The sequence below is a fragment of the Herpailurus yagouaroundi genome, unplaced genomic scaffold, assembly GCF_014898765.1.
Source record: "Herpailurus yagouaroundi ecotype Mexico unplaced genomic scaffold, PumYag 142, whole genome shotgun sequence".
NCBI lineage: Eukaryota > Metazoa > Chordata > Mammalia > Carnivora > Felidae > Herpailurus > Herpailurus yagouaroundi.
This window is the reverse complement of record NW_024412397.1, coordinates 25,114,525-25,135,489: the sequence shown is the minus strand read 5'-3', so window position 1 is coordinate 25,135,489 and position 20,965 is coordinate 25,114,525. Positions and strand designations below refer to the sequence as shown.

General features: G+C 46.8%; 1 protein-coding gene across 3 annotated transcripts in view; it reads right to left on the bottom strand.

Annotated features, from left to right (window-relative positions):
- The window catches only part of MYO5B (myosin VB), a 341,784-nt gene that overhangs the window by 83,545 nt on the left and 237,274 nt on the right, over positions 1-20,965 (bottom strand). For all 3 annotated transcript variants that reach the window (XM_040478861.1, XM_040478859.1, XM_040478860.1), the window contains exons 15-17: positions 8,243-8,398; positions 7,255-7,352; positions 1,618-1,704 (exon numbers count right to left, since the gene is read on the bottom strand). In XM_040478861.1, coding sequence (XP_040334795.1) covers positions 1,618-1,704; positions 7,255-7,352; positions 8,243-8,398 — 341 coding nt within the window. The remainder of the gene's footprint in view (positions 1-1,617; positions 1,705-7,254; positions 7,353-8,242; positions 8,399-20,965) is intronic.

The following is a 20,965-nucleotide window of genomic DNA, read 5'->3' as shown; positions in this document are numbered from 1 at the left end:
TTCCTTGAACTCAAGACTGAACTACTATGCCCGTGGCCTGAGCCCCATTCTCTCAATCAAAAGACTGATGCTGGGCACTGCAGGGCAGACACAGCCCGCACCTGAGAAGGGCAAGCAGGGCTCACCTCATCGATCATGGAGTTGCCAGCAGTTCGCGCTCAGCCCCTGGGGCTGAAAAAGGAGATGGAACCCCAGGGTCCTCCCAGTCTTTCTTCTAAGCAGAAGAGATGTGGGTCAAAGAAAATACTAACAGGCTTCTGCCCTGGCCAGAGTAGACCCTTCTGAACAATGCTCGAACCTGCTGGGTTTGGAAAAGCTGCCTGGAGGTTGCAGATTAGTGACAGTTCCTTGTACTTTCCGGGTCAAATGCAAACTCCTAATTTCACCACTAATTTGATTCCCGGGTCTAACTTTTGGGAACTGCTCACGGTCAAGTTGCTTCTTGGTATACAACACTGCTGCATACGAAGTGGTTCCTTAACTGTAGTGGCCAAGGGCTGGCTGGAGACGGCAGGGAGGAGGGGAGGCCTGGAGACATGTCCTCCTCCCATTTCCGGCTTCCTCTGTCTCCCTCCACCGCCTGGCACATATGGAACTTCTTTGGACAGGGGGTCCCTGTGGAAACCACCACGGGCTCTGGGATGCTACACTGGTAGCGTCCCTGCCCAGCTCAGCTCCAAGTCATGGCAGGAGATATCTGGTCTCTGTGACACTGGGACGCAGTATGACCCCATGAAAGCTAGCTGGCCACCATCCACACCCCACTCCTACTTCAGGCAAGCATCTAGGAAGGATCCAGTCTTGACAGAGCTTCGAGAGATACTAGGTGGCTCACTTATTCACAATGCAAATTAGATCTTGATAGTGTTTTTTTAAATTGAAAATTATACCCTCCATCATAGATTTGATTCTATTTTAAAAGGTAAAGGCGTCCATTGACAAATGGATGGACAAAATACGTCCTATACATACAGTGGAGTGCTATTCAGCCATAAAAAGGGAGGAAATTCTGACACATCTACCAAGGTGAACCTTAAAGACATTAGACTAAGTAGATGAGCCAGTCAACCCCGCTGTAGGACTCCACTTATATGAAGACCGAGACTCATCAAAAACAGAGACAAAGTTGAGTGGTGGCTGCCAGCCGCTGGGGGGTGGAGCAAATGGGGATTTAGTGTTTAATGGGGACAGAGTTTCAGTTTTGCAAGATGAAAACATTTCTGGAGATGGCTGCATAAATAGGAATATACTTACTTACCACCAATGAACTATACGTTTCAAAATGATTAGGACAATAAACGGTGCATTTTACCACAATAAAAACAAAACAGTAAAGGGAACAGGTGGGAGGAAAGGAGAAATCCCCTTTGCAACTCTAGCTAGCTCAATGCCCAGACCAATGCCAGCCTGAAACGTGAAAAGCTGCCCAAGAGGACACTGCCGTTGACTTCCATACTTCCCAGGCCAAAGTGATATTCTTCTGTCAGTATCCTGCTTGGACCCTCAGTGTTTGGGAACATTACGGAGGATCGGTCTCTGGCTGACAGCACATAAACAGGTTTCCTAGGACACCAAACTCTGGCTGCCCCACCAGGACATGGCTGGTGGGCACATTACCTGGATGGGTAGCCGGCTGCACTGATTCGGATTGTCTCCAACACCCCACACGCTCTGAGCTGCTGCACTGCTCTCTTTGGGTCAAAGCTGCAAAACAGGAAGACATTCCATAAATGGCCATGCTGGCAAAGAAATGAAACAGGAGAGAGGGTAAGATGACTTCTTCCTGCACCGGGAGACAGACCATCATGCACCTTAATCTCAAGGTCAGGGGCCAAGCACAGACTAAAAGACACTGACTAGCAGATGCATGAATGATTTCAGTACCTAAGTTCTATGCAAGTTCTTGTTCCTACCTGGGATACATCTCTTCTTTGCATACCTGAATTCTGTCCACCCTCCAAGACCCATTCCTGCCTCCTCTCTAAGCCTTCCCTTATCCATCCATGGGGGCACCTGTGTTCATTCAAAAGCCAAATCATAGACACTTGCCACCACAAGCAGTATTTGGCTCAGGAGTTAAAAGGGGAAGTTTCAGGCCAGGCAGACCTGGATGTGAATTGTGACATGGTCCCTGACCAGTTGCATGTGTAATTTGGGGAAAGCAACGTCACCTCAATATCCTCACCTATAAAATGGGGATAATAATAGTATCCCTTCTTCAGGGTTAGTGTGAAGATTAAACATAAAGGCCCATGAAAGCGGTTAGACCACCACCTGGCACAACTTTAGGACACAGGCATCGCTAGCTGCTCTCATGACAGCTGCCTCGTTATGAAAAAGAAATCTATATTCCCATCTGTCTTCAGAGATGCGAGCCACATCTTCAACAGCTCATATGCCTGTACAATGCTGTTTAACACTGAAAAACCAGTATTTATTCCAACACCTAAGTTGAGCAGGATGTTGTAGAATCGGCAGTCAGACGTGGTCTGGGCGAAGAGTGTCCACACTGGAGGAGAAGTATGTAGAAGCAGCATACAAAGCAGCATGTGATAACCATGGCAAAAGTGCTGGAAGAGTCCAGGGGGGAAGTGGTCAGTGTCAGCTGGGGTAATCAGGGCATCTTCATGGGGGAAGTACTAAGCTGAACTGGAATTAATCCCCACTTGTAGTTTGCTAAGACCCTTGTCCTACTCTGTGAGGAGGGATGGGAAGTAAATGCTCCCTTTCTTTCTGGCTGTTCCTCAGCTCAGCTAGAGCCAAGGGCCATGCGTCTTGCTCTCCTTTCACTCTGGGAAGTGGGCGGGCTGAGGCCCAGCTCCCGGGATCACACTGGCTTTAGCACACACCTTGGCCAAGCTGTTGGGCAACCTGTCTGCCCTGGCAGAGAAAGAGAAACAGGAAGCTTCTTCATCTCTAGGACCCCGGGGGACTTCCTCGTGCTACTCTTGTCTGCCACCTCCAGATAAGCCTGGGTGTTCTCTTCCCAGCAGCTTCTGGAGCTCTGCAGGATGGATCAGGGCTGGAATCCGCCACACCCAGATTCATAGCTCTCCACCAGAGACTTCTTCCCTCAGATCTATTTGTATGAACCGCTCAGGTCCTAGCGCTGGCTGGTCTCTTACACCAAGAACCCAGAAGTCTATTGAGGTAGGCGGCCTGGGTCAGCAGGCACCTTCCAAGTGACTGAAGACCGTGAGCTGACCTGGAGTCCAGGAACTCTGTGTGTTCTAGGTCAGCCCTGGGGCTCGGTGTCTGGGAGTCACCCACAGCCTCCTCCTGCCTCCCCCCAAAATCTGCCCAAGTCCTGCCACTTTTGACAGCCAGCTCCTCCATCAAGTCTGCCTGATTCCTCCAGCCCCAAGGTGCCCCTGGCACTTGAGTATGTACCGGACAAGTGGGCATTCAAGTCTGCACAGTCCTGAACAACAAGACCGTTACTTTGCAGGAGTTAATTTCTTTTTTTTTTTTTAAAGTCGGCAAAAAGCTCCTCCGTGGAAGAGCTTATAGGATGAAAGAAAACAAAAGGAAACCTAAGTGTATCCCCTTTGTAGTTTGTCTCAGGTGTCACCAGGATGCACCACAGTTCCAGGACCCAAGAAAAACCTTAACCAACACGGGGTGGTAGTGAGGAGTCTAAGCAGCAACATGGGCTCTGCTGTTTACAGGTCTGCTTCTCTCGTCTGCCGGGTGGCCACCTGGGCCGAGTTATGAAAGCACAGTGGATGGGCTTGAGCCTTGGGGAAGGTGTTCTGTGGCTGCAGACCTCTCCCTCTGCACCTGTGATCTCCAGGCCAGAGTCTGCTTCCCTCTGCGGTGTGTGGGGGGGGACGGGCAGCACACGTAGCAAGCACTGGTGACCGCTCGTCCTTTGTGGCCACGGTGGGTAGACAAAGGTCTTCCCACTTCCCTCCGGAGCTGGCACCATTCTCTTCCCCGAGAATGGGGGAAAAGAGCAAGGGAGAACCAGAAAACCTGGTACGGGCCGCCAACAGCTAGTGCCCCTCCAGGCAATACACAATTGCTCTGTAGCTTTGCCTCACTTCTCCAACAGAAGCGGAGGATACCTGTCCCACTGTCATTCACTGGTTTGTTGCAATGACTAAGCGACAGAAAAGAACAACCCTATTAAAAGGAAACAAGCAGACACTACACCAAAAAGATTCTGCCATCCTCTTTCCTTGTTCACATGCCCCAGCCTTCTGTATTTTATCTCATCTCTTCAAGAGTAAAAAATGCTCACTGTCAATGGCATCTCTTCACGAGCCTTGCTACCTGTGTTACGAGGTGACAAGGTGATGGGGCGTGGAAATCAGCCCTCCCACCTAGTAAATTTTGGAGGACCACAGTGAGGACAAGAGACACTTAACTCCGGACTGCAAAATCACCAAAGAAATATAGGGTCAAACCTGCTGAAACGCAGGGTTATACTTTCTCCTCCCAACGAACGTGCAGGTTCAGCAGAACTGGAAGCTTAGAACCCAGCTCCCCCTCAGCAGTCATGCGCCACTACTGATTTTTGCACAGACCGCCAGCTCCCACCCGTTCTTCAGGCTCTGCAGTGTGCTGAGTCATACCTGAGGACCCCGGGACACTCAGGAATGTCCACTGCTGAGAGCAGGGCACCGGCCCACAGGAAACTGGCCAGCTCCTCCCACCAGTGACCCCAGATTTATCACACTCCCCTGGGCCACCTCCTCCCTGGACACTTAACCACCTTCTCGCTTCTCTGCTCCTGTAGCACTTCCACACTGATCTGTGACTGGCAGTTCCTGAAGGATGAGGGGCAGGTCTGTCATTTCACTTGTCCTAGCCCAGTGTCCAGTGAATAGTGGGTATGATGAATGTTTTTTTAAATAAAGGAAACAGCAGAGGAAAAAAGACTTTTCTACAAGAGATGCTATCAAAAGCATTTACTCTAGGACAGCTGTCCTCCACTGGGTTGTCATTTTGTCCTCCAAGAAACACCTGGCAACATCTTAAAGCGTTTTTAGTTGTCACAATGATGGGGATGCTACTAGCATACTACAATGCATAAGACAGCCCCCCATAACAGGGCATTACCTGGCCCAAAAGGTCAAGGGTCCTAAGGTTGAGAAAGCGGTTGGAGGAGATGGGAGGAGGCCTACAGAACTCTCCTTCTAGAATAATGTCAGTAACATCGTATATTTATTTTAGACGATGTTATAGATTCTACTCATCAAAATTTGTTATACTTCTCACAAATAATTTACATTATCTCCTTGAATTTTTTCATCAGGATGATCATTTTAAACCACAATTAGCAGGTGAAGAGGTGAGGCCAACAGTACAGGGCTAGCTCCTGGAGCAGCCAAACAATTCAGTTGGAATCTAGAAGACAAGTGCTCTGACCTGGCTCAGTATTCTCCCCACTTTATTACAAGGATGATTTCAGTCCTGAAGGCAACGGAAGGTCTTAGAAACATGGGCCATTAGGACTAGACACTTATTCTGAAAGCCCCCAGCATCTCCTCTCATCTGAGGGGAGGCCCAGCAAGAGAATACAGCACGTGGCAGGCACCAGGTTCTGAGGAACCCACGGCCCCAGGTCGCAGCTGGTTGAGGGCAGAGCTGGTACCCAACCCTCGACTCTCCTCTGGGGCCCTGCACACCGCTCCTGCCCTTCACACATAATCAAAGTCTTTCACGCTTGCTGCCTTTCTAATAGCCTCTCTTCTCCTGGAGTCAGCTGGTACACAGATGCCACGGGGGGGGGGGGAATTCCTAACCACTTTTTGGAAATGTGGAGGAAAGGAAAAGAGTCAACAATCAGCATGCTTCAAGGAAGGCTGACTCAAAGCTGTCTTCCTGACCTTTTCCAGCACAAGGCCCATCTGAGTATAGGTCAAATTTTATGAAATAATAGGAGCAGCAGGGGGTAGTTCAGATACTCTGACAGAGCTGCCAAAATAATTATTTCACAGAAAGAAATTATGCTAGGTCCAAAAGAAAGTCAGAAAGCCGGGAATAAGGTGCTTCAAAAATTTAGAATTATACCTCTTCTGGCCAGAGGACGTAACTTGTGTGGTGGCTCATGGCAATGGAATGAGAGGCTGCAGAGGTAAGGGACAGACTGTTCTCAAGGCTTAGGGGAGTATTTCAGGCAAGAAACAGAGTCTAAAACAAGGTGACAGAAGAGAAAAGGGAGACCAACCTAAGAAAACTTCAAGTAGACTCTATGGGCCTTTGACAAGGTTTATGCTATCCAATATGGTAGCCATCAGCCAGCTACAAGCATTTGAATATAATTAAAATGACAGAATGCAGTTCCTCAGTCATACCAGCCACATTCCAAGCACAGAATTGCCACACGTGGTAGACCCGTGGCTACGATGTTGGACAATGCAGATTATAGAACAGCTTCATGTATCACAAAAAGTTCTATTGGACAGCACTGGTCCAGAAGGACTGAGGTTTGGTGGTGGGTAAATGAGCGGTCAGGAAATGATTATGCCATTTACTACCAAAGAGGGACCATTTCTGGAGGGGCAAGGAGTCTGACTTCAGACATGCTGGATGTGAGCCAATGAAAATGCAGCAGGCATTCAGAAATACTGGTCTGGAACCTGGCAAAAACCAGAGATGAACACAGACCCTGAACAGTCACTGCTATATAGATTCGGGTGGGGTCAACCATGTGGGCATGGGTAAAACTGGAAGACAATTTCCAAGATAGGGGTAGAAGTAGAATTTAGGCCAGAGAAGGCCAAGGAGTGGGGTGGAGGAAGGAGAGCGGGTATGAATAACTGGAATTTCAGTGGTAGAAGGCATGTGAGAAATAGGACAATCTTCACGTCTCATCACTCGACATGTCACTTGAGGTCACGTCTCCCCAGCGGAGGAAGTCTCCTCTGACGACTCCAGCTATCTTCCCATCTTGGAACTGAACGTCTGCTATGACACACAGGCATTTCTGCATTTAATGACACACTTATGTGGTTCTCTGATTCCTCAACACCACTGTAGACTCTGTGGGATTAGGGAAGCATACCCTCTCATCTTGTTGAAACCTTCTAGATAGCATACAGGTAGAACTTGGTAAATGTCTGTTGGACTGTATTCAGCATGGAAATCATCTGTGAAGTGTAACAGCAACTATTCATCTTGCTGCAGAATCCCCCTCAAGGCTGCGCCAGTGTCAGTTCCACCTGAACTTGTAAGGAAGAAGAGGCCAGGCTTCACTGGCCTGACTCTAACCGAGAGGCAGCTGGCCCCGCCCACGCAGGCACTTACTGGAAGGGGAGCTTCTCGTCATTTGGCTTGATGCAGCGCACGTAGTGTGGGGTCGTGGCATTCAGGGTCTCCATGAGCAGATGCAGGGAGGTACGGAACTGGGGAGACACAAGTCAGCGCCCGCTTATTTATCTAACATTTTGTAGATGTGTAATAAACGTAAAGAAATGCCCACAGACTGGTGGTGGTAGTTGTTGATACTGTTATGGTCACGGTTATTATTAATCAAGGATGAAAAATTCAGAGACTCAAGGTCAGATTCTAGCTGACACTCCTGCCTTGCTGTAGATCCAAACTTAAGCCCCTCCCACATTGACATGAGTGCTCTTCAACCCACACAGGGAGAGCCCACCTGCCGATGTGTGTAACTCAGCATGGTAGATCAAAGGAGATGAAAGGCGGGTCAATAATAAGAAATAGTACAGAAGTCACCATGGTGACTGGAGGCTGGTTATTCCTCAACTTGAGGCCCTGGAGCCCCAAGATCTGGTGCCTGGACATCCTGGAAGTTGTTACAGTAAAGTGAAATGCCCAGAACAGGCAAATCCCCTGCAACAGAAAGGTGAATGGCTGCTCGGGCTTGGCAGGAACTCCCTTCTTTTGGAATCACACTGGACATAAAATCCCACAAAGGCCCCACAGAAAGCATCTCGGTTTTCTAGTCCCCAGGCTTCTTTAGTCCTCACTCCCCAACCTGCTGACTGTAGACCCTCTTCGCCTCTTCTACCAGGTGTGTGTGGTCCTCCCAGAGGTATTACATGCACTGCTGGGGCTATGCTCATTCCCTTCCTCTTTCCTGCTCACTGCCTCTAGAGGGGGCTTCCCAATTTCCTTCTTCAAAAGGCGCATACGGACTGAGCTGGGTAGCCGAAGATGTGGATGTTGAGGCCACTTTGGCCTCCCTCGGACTCTGCCGCCCTTCTTCATCTGCAGAGAGGCCGGCCCTGCCACACGCACCCCGACCCACAGCTTCCTGCCACAGGCTGACCTGGTGGCCCACGGTTTTCTTGTGTTCCTTGTTGGAGACTTTCAGAGGGGGTCTGGCAGAGCGAATGTTGATCTTTGAGGATGAGCCCTTCCCAGGTGCAGTGGTGGCAGGAACAGAGTCTTTGTCATCATGAAACAAATCAGCCACCAGTGGGAACTAGAAACAAACACAGGAAGACCAATGAACATAAGATCTCTTGGACTTTATGGTACTTTGACTCTTTCAAAGTAGCTTTCCAGTGCATACCCAAGAGACCTGCTAACACACATGCACACAAACACTTGAACGTCCAAGTCCATAACCACATTATTCATTGCAGCCAGAGTGGGAACACTGTAAATATGGATCAGCTGATAAATGAACAGAACGTGGAAGTTCTGTACAATGGAATAATATCCGACAACATAAAGGAGGGAAATCCTCGTACACATGACACAGACAAACCTTGAGAACATGCCAAGTGAAAGAAGCCAGACACAAAGACTTTCTAGTGCATGATTCCATTTACAAGAAATGTCCAGGGAATGGAAAGTAGTTTAGTGGTGGCCAGGGGCTGGGTGAGAAGAAAGAATTAGTAACATGTACAGATGTCTGTGTGGACTAATGCAAATTTCCTAGAATTTAGAGTTTCCCCTCTCTGCTCCTCCTGAGAAGCCCATCTCTCAAGGTCCAGCCCTGCATCCTCCATGGACTTTCCCACATCATTCCTTCGCATCTCCATCATGCACCCGGGTACCAGCTGAGGTCTGTGCTGGGCCCTGAGCCCCATGTTTGCTGAGCCCACAGCCTTTAAGCCTTATTCTTGACAGAGGAGGACCAGGGAAAGGATTAAAGGAGAGAGTCCACGTAAGCATATAATACAGTGCCTAGCATATTATAAGCTCTCAAATGTCCAGTTTTATTATTTTGTTAGGGGGTATATACATGAAAAATCGGTCTACATGATCAAGTTCTGGGCTGAAGAGGAGAAATTTAGAACCACAGAACTTTAGAACTGGAGCATAAAGCGTAAAGATCACCACTTCAGGTGGCAGGTGAGGAAAGAGGAACTCAGAATCCTGCTTCCATCTCTGTTCATGCCAGCACCAGGCACAGTGGCCAATGTTGGCTCCCTGGAGCTGCTGTTTAGCAAGCGAACAAGGACTAGATCCCTGACCTCCAGATGCCCAGGTCAGAGTTTGTTTCAATACACAACGATATCCTGGTCATTTACACCAGCAATATCAAGGAAGTGGAAATAGACTGTATCTTAAGCCCATGTGTATCTCTGATGCACCTGTACAACATCCTCCTTATTGGAGGCTTCAGTGTGGGGATCTGGTGGAGCCTGTATTGGTATCTGAAGGTGATACATTCTCAGATGTGGCAGTGGAAAGAAGAAAACCTAAAAGGTAACTTATGAAGCATTCCTGCAGCTGACAACATCCCCTGAAATTCATAGCAGGAGTCTTAGGCTAAGGAAAGCTTAAGAGGCAACACCATCTCCATGGAAGTGTACAGGTTCAAAATGGCAGTGAGCGTCCACTTATGCTGACACCGTCCTGCATTTAACTTCCCAGACCTTTTACAAGTTGAGTCCCAGTTTAGTGGAGAATATACTGAGCACCACACCAACAGTTTGGGAAGTCCAAGAATCCTATAAAGGAGAGGTCCAAATTCCACAGTTTAATGGCATACTCCCATCAGTATTCCACATCAGTATTTCAGAGGTATTCTGAAAAGTTGTAGGGGCACCTGGGTGGCTCAGTCAGTTAAGCGTCCGACTTTGGCTCAGGTCATGATCTCACAGTTCATGAGTTCGAGCCCTGCATTGGGCTGGGCTCTGTGCTGACAGCTCAGAGCCTGGAGCCTGCTTCGGATTCTGTGTCTCCGTCTCTCTCTGCCCCTCCCCTGCTCACACTCTGGTCTTTGCCTCAAAAATAAACAAAGGTTAAAAATTAAAAAAAAAAAAAAAACTTGTAGAAGCTATATTAGGCAACACATACAGTTTTCTTATATTACAGTCCAGGGTAGGTCCTTCAATCGGAAATGCCACACAGTATGCAGTTGCGATCTGATTACAAACATGGGAGGTCTCAACAGTAGCACATTACAGTGTCTGGGCAGAAGAGAAAGATGGTGCTAGGGGCACAGTCAACCTGTCCCAGAAACGGTGAGAGATCCAGGTGACTTTGTTCACTCAGAGGTGGCTTCTGCAAACTTATCAGGTAGCATGCTTGGGTTGCAGGGTGATGCACCTAGAGCTGGGGGTACAAAATACACACGGACACCCATAGGACCACTGGCAATCACTTCAGGCATTTTCCATGAGAAACTAGGGGGGTGCAGGTGTGTTGCTCACCGAGAATCCCTCAGCAGTTTGAGGACCTCTGCTATGCTCTGCCCGTCAAGGGAACTTCTAGCAATTCCATAGGTCAAACACCTTATCTTCACTGAGCCTGAAGCCCAGCCCTGGGCAGAGATACTTCACAGTCGCAGAGAAAGCATGACGACGGCTAATGCTGGAAACCAGCATCAAATGCCAGTTGAAGTTATAAGTGTATCTTCTGTATGAAGATTTTAAACTAAAACAAAGGAAACAAATCACTTCCCCCTACCTAACCTTACTCTTAGGTATTATCAGTTAAACAGGTTTTAAGAATTCTGTATTAGAGTCGAAAGTAATGGCATACCGCAGGTCAGAAGTTGGTTTTATACTACACATTAGCTAACCATATGGGTTACAAACAAAGCAGTTAAACTGTGTGCACGCACGTGCACGTGCTGGAGGAAACACATGTGTTCTATTAAGTTCTGTTCTCCCTTCGCACTTTTCATTTTTCACCAGCATTGCATCAGAAGCTCCTGACTTCCACCTTTTACTGCAGCTATCTACCTGCAAATAAAGGTTGTGCTTCTTTAACTCTGTGGTCTGGGTTTGAAGCACAGTCTAAAAGCACCAACCAATGACCTTAAGGCCAATGATCATCTCAGATAAGCAGCTCAAGTCCATCCTCACTACTGGCTCTTCTGTGGCTGAAACTGGCTGGTGACACCATGATAGCACTAGGGGAAGCTACATAGTCCTGAGCAAAGGACTCTCTGAATCCCCACCATAGGGCCTCGTCATCAGCCAGATGGCTCGGGAGGTCACCCCAATGAAATCATTAAGGATGTCTCCCGGTTTCAGGTGCCAACAGGTGACAATTCAGTTCCTATGCTCAGCATTTTTGAAATAGATCAACTTCCTCTTCATACAGGGTGTTTCAAAATCATATATGTTGCCTTTTTATTTTTTAAAAAAAAATTTTTTTTTTCAACATTTATTTTGGGGACAGAGAGAGACAGAGCATGAACGGGGGAGGGGCAGAGAGAGAGGGAGCCACAGAATCGGAAACAGGCTCCAGGCTCTGAGCCATCAGCCCAGAGCCCGACGTGGGGCTCAAACTCACGGAGCGCGAGATCGTGACCTGGCTGAAGTCGGACGCTTAACCGACTGCGCCACCCAGGCACCCCTGTTGCCTTTTTATAGGGGAAGGTACTCAGGCTGTCAGAGGAATAAAGACAACTCAGGATTTAAAAAATCTGTGGCTAAAAATGTGCAGGTGCCATCATAAAGATGATACATTTATTAACTCATCATTTCCATGTGCTTTCAAAGAAGAGAAAATAAATATTAGGTCCCTCAATGTCAAGAAAATAGATGGATGCGGTGGCTCGGTTGGTTAAGCGTCCAATTCAGCTCGTATCATGATCTCACAGTTTGTGGGTTCGAGCCCCGCATGGGGCTGTGTTGACAGCTCAGAGCCTGCAGCCTGCTTCGGATTCTATGTCTCCCTCTCTCTGCCCCCTCTCTATTCGTGCTCTTTCTCTCAAAAGTAAACAAACATTAAAAAAAATTAAAAAAAAAACTAGATTGACTGGTTCGTTCTTTCACTTACCAATACTTAACTGACCACCAAACATGCAACAAATAAATACTGTGCTTGGGGCTGGGAACACAAAAATGAAGAAAAACAGAGCCTCTTATGGATCATGGAGTTTATGATCTAGCATAGAAGGTGAACTCTAATCAATTAACCCCACAGTTAAAAGCTTAATGATAAGATGATGAGCATCCCAAAGGAAATAAACAACAGAAACACATGACTGAATCACGGCCCCAGAGCAGAAATTAGGAAAGACTTCTCTTATGAAGGGAAGTTTGAGGTAGTGGGTTATTCAGAGGGTAGGAAAGCATGTTAGGAAGTTTCTACATATCTGGGGGAACTCATATAAAGCCAGTACAGCTATCGGATACTCTGTGAAGCGGGGCAGGGTGGGAAGCAAGGAAGACCAGCTCATATAAAATCGTTGAACATTTTGGTCTTTATCCTGAAAGCAATGTGAAGCCATTAAAGATTTTTTTTTTAAATAAGAGCAGCTAACATTTACTGAGCACTTAGAAGGTGCAAAGCATATATGAAAATTCACTTCATTCTCCCAATAACCACTTGGTTATTACAACCCATCTTACAGATGGGGAAACAGAGCCTCAGAGTACAAGATCACAGAGCTAGTCAGTGGCAAAGCCAGGATCTGCACCCAGACAGCCTGGCTCCAGAGCCCATAGAACAGAGGGTAGCAGTGACCAGTGATCTTTTGGGAAAGCTCTCTGGCTGCAGTGTAACAAAGAGACTGAAGTCCACTGCAAACAAGGCACTACAGTAGAGCAGTTAAGAGACAGAAAAGTCAATAGCTCAGCAGGTATCTGGGAAGTGAGGTGCTATAGAATGGGCACTGAGCTAGGGTCAGGAGACACTTTAGTTTTTTTGTTTTTGTTTTTTTTTTAACGTCTATTAATTTTTGAGAGAGAGAGAACGAACACAGGGGAGGAGCAGAGAGAGAGGGAGGGAGACAGAATCAGAAGCAGGCTCCAGGCTCTGAGCTGTCAGCACAGAGCCCGACACGGGGCTTGAACTCACAGACTGCAAAAGATCATGACCAGAGCCAAAGTCGGACGCCCAACCAGCTGAGCCACCCAGGCACCTCAGGTCAGGAGACCTTTTAGATCTGACTCTTCCGATACATAAAAATAAGAGCACTGAGGAAGGTGATTCCTTTCAGCCTAACTTAGACTCCTGCATTTTCTCTCTCCCCCTGTTCCCAGGCTACTTCCCTTAAACATGTAGCCTTCCCTATCCAGCTGGCTCTCCCTCTTTATCTCAGGCAAGGGGTCCAGAGACACCACCTTCTGTCATCCTTCCTCACACCTGCCTCCACCCCGCATTCCATGGTCTGCCCCCCACACTGCCGAAATAGATCCTGAGAACGCCTTCTGGGGACCCGACCTCCTAAATCCAGCGGCTGGAAGGGGTGCAGCCTCACTCTTGGTCCTACTTGATGTTGTTGAGGGGCCCACACCTCCTCTTTGAGGCCCTCTCCCCTGACCATGCAGCCCAGCTTCCCTTCCATGGGCCCATCTTCCTGCACATCTCCCCTTCCTGTGGCTGTTTCCCAGGACAGGGTCCTCACCGTTTATCTTTTCTAACACTGGTTCCCTGCACAGTCTCCTTCACACCTATGGCTTCAACCACCACCCCCACCCCCCGCCAGCCTGTCTCTCCAGTCTTAATGTTCTTCCACACCCACGACCCACAGTGCCAACTATCTGCTCCATATCTTCCTCCTTGTGGGTGTTCCAAATTTGACATGGCCCAAATGGCCCTCACCCACCAACTTCCCAAATTTTTTTGAGGCAGCACAGGTGGGGGAGGAGCAAGAGAAGTGGAGACAGAAGATCTGAAGCAGGCTCTGCACTGACAGCAGTGAGCCCGAAGAGGGGCTTGAACTCATGAACCTCAAGATTGTGACCTGAGCCGAAGTCGGATGCTCAATCGACTGAGCCACCCAGGGGCCTCCAAACTTCCTAAATTTACATTAGATAGCCTGCCAACATAGCATTTCCTATCCTAATAATTACAAAGTTCTGTCCACGGTCGGGGTCCAGTAAGTCTTAATCACCAGAATACTACTGTCCTAGTTGAAGTCTACCCAAGCTCCCCCAGACCACTGCAGGTGCCTAGAGCTTGAGTGCCCTCCTCCAGACACACCTGTATCCCAACATGGTCTTCCCATCAGCCAGAGTCTTCTCCAAATACAAACCTTATATCCAGCAACTCCTCGTTTAAAGATTCATGGGTCCCCACTGACACACACATAATAACTGAAAACATGGGTCAGCGGCAAAATAGAAGAGACTGGGAGGTGGGGAGAGACAGTCTGGGCACAGGAGGGATGGAAGGGGCATCTGATGCCAGAGAGGGAAGGCACATGTGAGGAAGGGTCAAGTGCCCAGACTGGCATGGAGAAATTTCCACAGGGAAATAATTAGCAACTAAAGGCCGGCCGATGTTTTAAAGACATCACAGATTCATTCAGTCTGCCGTGTCTAAACAAAATACTGATTAAACTATTCTAGTTCACATACTTTCTGACATGGATTTACAAGATGTTTGAGTCAAGGGTAGAAGTTCCCACATGCATGATTACACTGTTTTAGGAGTCTACTTTACAGAAATCATGAATAGTAGCTTTTTCTCTGAAAACTCTATTAAGTTCTAAGGCCAGGAGAATGTATTAGAACCACACAAGGAACTTTGAAATCAGAATCAACAGTAGGAATACTTTAAAATTGAAGCGCCTTTCTGTTGCTTCAATCAGAAGCTCCCACGCTGGCCCTATGCTACAATTTGGGAAAGAACCCAACAAAGGTTTAGTCTGGACAATCTGCATTTTATTTTAAAAGCTATGTTTTAATTCCAAGTCACGGCTCTTGAGACTGCATTTAGAAATGGCAGGATATCTGGGATGGCGAGGGAGAGGAGTTTGGGACATCAACTCTAGGAAAAAGGGGTAGGCTTTACATTCTACTGAGAACTTTATAAACTCCAAGGACAGACACAGACACCTAGAGTTCGAGCACAGGACCATATGCTCAACCTTGGGCTGTAGGCAGCAGTGAAAGAACAGACAAATACTGATGACTGTACCACCCAACCCCATCCACCCACTGGGCTAGACAGGGACCTCCTGGTCTCAGCAGTGTCGCAACTATAAACCAACCTCAAGTCTCAATGAGGAGTAGTTACACCAAGCTCTTGCTTAATAATTCTCGCAAAAGGATGAATTTCCGAGAAAGCTTTCCCTTTAATTGACTAACTCCAGTTATGCTTTAGAAGCACCAGAAAGTCTGTTTATGAGCTGAGTGACCAATAACGCAACCACCACAATTCATGTAGGGCAGGCCTAGAGAGCAACATCCATCTGGGTCTTTCTGAAAATGTGCTCCCTCCAACTACAAAAACACTCAGATCATACCTTCAAACAAACCAAGCACTTCCCTGATGTTGTCACTTATTTCCAAGTGTCCAAAGATACCGGCTTGGGCATGCTCTGCTATTTAAGTCTATAGATAGATTTTAAGAAGCCTGAGGCAAATCTATTTGAAGAGGGATTAAAAGAAGTATGAAAACACTTTTTAAAAACCATTTGATAGTTTAAGAAAAATGTCAATTACAGCTGTATACACAGCTGTTACCTTGGAAATCATGCCTGTTCGCTTCTGTGAGGACATAAAACACTTTTCCTTTAAAAACAGACCCATGAAACTAAAGACATGCTCGAATAACCGTTTGATTGGAATCTCTTGCCCAAAACCTTATCTTTAAAAACCTAGCTGTAAACCTGTTAAAAAAAAAATACATTTTGTTTCCCAGCTGTTCTGTCACCTGGCCAGTGCTACCCTTGGGGGAAAAAATCTCCAATTTTTAGCTAAAAAATATTTCATTTGCAGGGGTTTTAAATGAGCTTCGAAGGAAAAGCCTCAGTATTTTTTTTTTTAATGTTAAAGAAAGAGGTGCACTTTCCTGTATTGTAAAGGGGATGAGGATACTGTTTTATTGACTAAAAAGTTCTTTCTTACATAGTGTTTTTTTTTTTTTTTATTTTTGGTGGCATTTTTTTTTTTTTTTTTTTAACTACCAACACCAAATGATTTTAAATAAGAAGCACTCCAAATACCCTTAAAAGTGTTTAAAAATTCAGGGGTGCCTGAGTGGCTAAGTCGGTTAAATATCTGACTTTTGGTTTTGGCTCAGGAGAGCCTGCTTAGGATTCTCTCTCTCTAGCCCTTGCTGTCCCTCCCCTGCTTGGGCACTGTAGGGCACTCTCAAATAAACAAACCTTAAACTGATTTTTTTTTTTTTTAATTCAGAGGACCTGAATGGGCAATTTTCCAAAGATACACAAATGGCAAATGGATACACGAAAAGATGCTCAACGTCACCAATCATCAGGGAAATGCACGTCAAAACCACAATGAGATAGCTCCTTACACCTGTGAGAATGGATGAACTAAAAAAAACCCCCAAGAAATAACAAGTGTTGGTGGGAATGCAAACTGCTGCAGCCACTGTGGAAAACAGTATGGTGGTTCCTCAAAAAATTACTACATGATGTAGTAATTCCACTACTGGGTATTTACTCACAGAACATGAACACACAAGTTCAAAAAACTAATTTTTTCTAAAAAAATTTTGAGACCGAGTATAAGCAATGAAGGGGGAGGAGAGAGAGAGGGAGGGAGGAAGAGAGAGAATGAATCCCAAGCAAGCTCTGCACTATCAGTGCAGAGCCCGATGCAGGACTTGAACTCACAACCATGAGATCATGACCTGAGCCAAAATCAGGAGTCAGCACACACAAGCAGGGGAGGGGCAGAAAGAGAGAGGGAGACACAGAATCCGAAGCAGGCTCTAGGCTCTGAGCTGTCAGCACAAGAGCCCGACGTGAGGCTTGAACCCACAAACTGTGAGCTATGACCTGAGCCAAAGTCAGACGCTTGACTGAGCCACCCAGAAATCTTAAACATATGCTCTTTTGAGGTTTTTTTTTTTCCCCCAGATAAAACACTTTTTTATCAACACTGGGAGGCAGAAATCTCCATCTTTACTACCTGAAACAAATCAGTCTCTTAATGACTTAAAGTCATGTTTTAAAGAAACACTTCCTAAGTCTCTATTTATAGCTCTCCAATAGCTGAGAAAGCAATTAGCTACATTATAACCTCTTAGACAGTATAACTGGCTTTACTAATTACATTCTCATTAACACTGTTTTATTTCGTTGCTCTTGGTGGGAGTTCTTCAAACATCCCTTTGGCTGGTAGGGTACATGGGAGTCTTGCAGCCAATACTGCTTAATTATTCGCAATGATTTCTTAATTTCTTATCAGGGGTGCCACACCAAAGAAAAAAAGCTAATAGGAGGGGTGCCTGGGTGGGTCAGTTGGTTAAGCGTCCGACTTCGGCTCAGATTATGATCTCATGGTTTGTGAGTTTGAGCCCCGTGTCGGGCTCTGTGCTGACACAGCTCAGAGCCTCAAGCCTGCTTTGGATTCTGTGTCTCCCTCTCTCTCTGCCCCTCCCCCACTTGCACTCTGTCAGTCTCTCGAAAATAAACCTTAAAAAAAAAAAAGAAAGAAAAAAGCTCATAGATCTTCCATAAAATAAAAATACTTCAAATAAAACTATGAGTTTACATATAAGATTCGAGACTTATCTGTGCTTAGGGAGAAGAAAACCAACCCCAAAACTGGGCATTAACTCCATGCCATAGGGCGTTGCGTCCTTCCAGGTAGTTTTCTCTTTGTAATACGGAGTTGGAAACAAACCTTCTAGGACTGCTGTAAAAACAAACTTTTAAAGATGACAGAGGCTCAATGAACAATGAGTTTCAAAAATGCTACCATGACAGGTGCTGCCAGACATGTCCATCTGTCCAAAGGATTTGAAGCACAGTTGGAGCCACGCTTTGATTTGTAGCTGTGGTCTGTGTCCGGCCCATCTGTAGGTTTACCGTGACCTAATTTCAATCTTCGCCTTCTACTTTCTGGGATGTCTGGAATGGGCTCAGGGTGGGGAGTTCTTAGTCCTCCTCCTGCCAGGGTCTGGGAGGACAGGAAGCCCCTCTTAATCTCTGAATGCTGCTGGCCACCATCACAGCACCTGTGAGGGTGTGCTGGGATGCAGCTGGGGGTTGGCAACAAGGTCACCGGTTCTTTAGAAAGATTAGTCGGTCAAGAGGAAAGCCGGAGTGCAGTAGGTGGATAGAGAAAAGGACGACCATTATCTCCTGAGAGTAGATCATGGACCTAGCCTCCATGCCCAATCTAGGATTATCTATAAATGTGACGTGCATACTCTTTGAACCACTGACCTCACTTCTAAAAACTTACCTGACTGATGTAATTGCACACAAAAAAGATGTATGCAAAGGGCATTCATTGTAGATTATCTGAATTATCAAAATACCAACTATTAAAAAATGATACACTCATGTGGAAAGACAGCCAAGATATAAGTGAAAAACTAAAGAACTATATATAATGGGATTCATTTCAATCTTACAAAGATGTACCAACATGCTTGTCTATGCAGAATGGTCACTGATGAAAAGGTGGGTCAAGGAATGGCAGAGAATGATTTATGCTACTTAAATTTATGAGTCTATATCTCACGTCTAATAAAAACCCAGTACCCCCAAGCTAACATGACACTCGTACACAGTAAAGACCTAACACGGCACACTTAAGACTGCTATCCCTGGGAGGGCCTCCTTGTAAGGTTGACCCTTGGCTGGGAACTTGATTTTGGGAGGGTTTTCACCAATCCCTGGTAAGAATGGTTCACTGGGTCCAAGAGGTTCATGCAAACAATACAGTGTATGTTGAACTCCTGCCTTCCTTTTGGGAGTCTGAAATTTTGGTACATGCCAGGCAAAGGGTGCCTCCGTAACGGACTCCCGATAAAAACTCTTAACACTTCTGCTCAGACCAGCTGCCCTAGTCTATACTTCACATCACAACTCGCTGCTGTGGAATGAAGCACATTCTGTGCACTGGAGAAGGACTCCTATCACCTTGGGCCTGGTTTCCCCTGGACTTCACCCCATGTACCTTGCCCTTTGCTGATGTGCTATGTATCCTTCTGATCGAATAAGTCAGAGCCTGAGGTATAACTGCTGAGTTCTGTGAGTGTTACCAGCAAATAGTTGAATCTGGGGGTGGTCTTGGGGACCCCAACAAACTTTTTCCATACCACAAATCCCTGCCTTTTTCACTAGACTGTAAGATCCACGAGCTTAACTATATGTATTCGTTACCACTCCCCACCCACCCTTCACTTGTGCTCCTACCTGCAAGGAGAAACTTCTAACAAAACAGTGAAGTTTCTCAGCTTCTGACGTCACTGTGTCACTAACAGGTGGTCACAGGGCTGCAAGCGTTGAAGCACGATGAAGCAACGTGCTCCAAGAGCTCACGCCTTGGTAGCTCCCCGTGCTTCTTTTCTCCCTGTGGCCTGTGCCTCCTCTGTCCCCACCTCCCTTTCACAGAATAGAACAAGCCCTATTACCGACCATGGACTACAGAGCTGCAGACTTGGCAAGCTGAGAGGTTGATCTTGTGTTGAATTCCAAAGTGATATACACACTTACCCAAATTTCCCTCAGTAATTAATGGTGCAGATATCCAGAGAGGACACTGAGCCGGGGTCTGCCCCGAGCCACCCACATGCTGGTACGAAGCCAAAACTTCCCTAGAGCCCTTGCTTGGGGTCATGTGATGTAATGGGCTTTACTTGTCCTTCTGTCCTTGGGTCCATTCTGGTTGGTGTACTTTCTCCATTCCAGCATCTCCCCCTATTGCCATTTGTCTGAAGCTTATCACAAAAAGCCATTAATCTGCAATGTCTAGTGTTATCAGGCCCCCGCAGGGAGTGCAGTATCACGAGGTCTGGGAGAAAGCCTCCCAAATCCTGGCGAGTCTGTTTCTGGGTTTTCTCTGAAGGGCTGCAGCCGCCAACAGCACGTGCATCAGTACGCTGGCCTTCTGGAATGGCGGTGCCCCCGCCTCTCGTGGCTGCAGGGCCCTCTTCCTGCATCTCCCTGCTGTGCAGCTCCTGGGTGGTTATCTGCCACTCATAGCCCACTAGGATAGAAGCACCTACAAGGTAGAATCTGTCTTATCCACCTTTGTATGATGCGAGCTGTGTAGGGGGTAGTGCCTCACAAGGTTGGTGCTTAATATTTGCTTAGGTGACTCGGTGCCTTGTAACCTCTGCCTGTGGAATGGACACAGTAATTTGCTGTCTTTTTGTTGTGCTCACAATAAATTAAGTAGATAAAGGACAGTTAACATTCCCTCAAATTCTACCTTCTGTTCCGTTTATTTATCTCTATTAATTTTTTTTAAAATTTTCTTTATTTTTGAGAAAGAAAGAGTGCAACTGGAGGAGGGGCCGAGAGAGCTAGACAGAATCCCAAGCAGGCTCCAGGCTCTGAGCTGCCAACACAGAGCCCAACACAGGGCTTGAACTCACAAACTGTGAGATCATGATCTGAGCCGAAGTCAGATGCTTAACCCACTGGGCCATCCAAGGGCCCCCTTTCTATTACATCTAAGTGTTTGCTTATAGGAAGATTCTGTAGGTGCTAAGCAGAAATTAGATGCACGAATACCAGGATCTTAGAGCATTTAAATCATTTATACTGGCGGGTAGGACATGACGACAAGAGACATAATAAACGCCAGTGACATTTTCATGGATACACTCACTGCTGTACCCTCTCCTGATGGTCCCCTCTGGTACCCCCGCCCCTCGCAATGTCCCTCCATTAGCTGGGATCTTTCCCAGTTGCCAACCC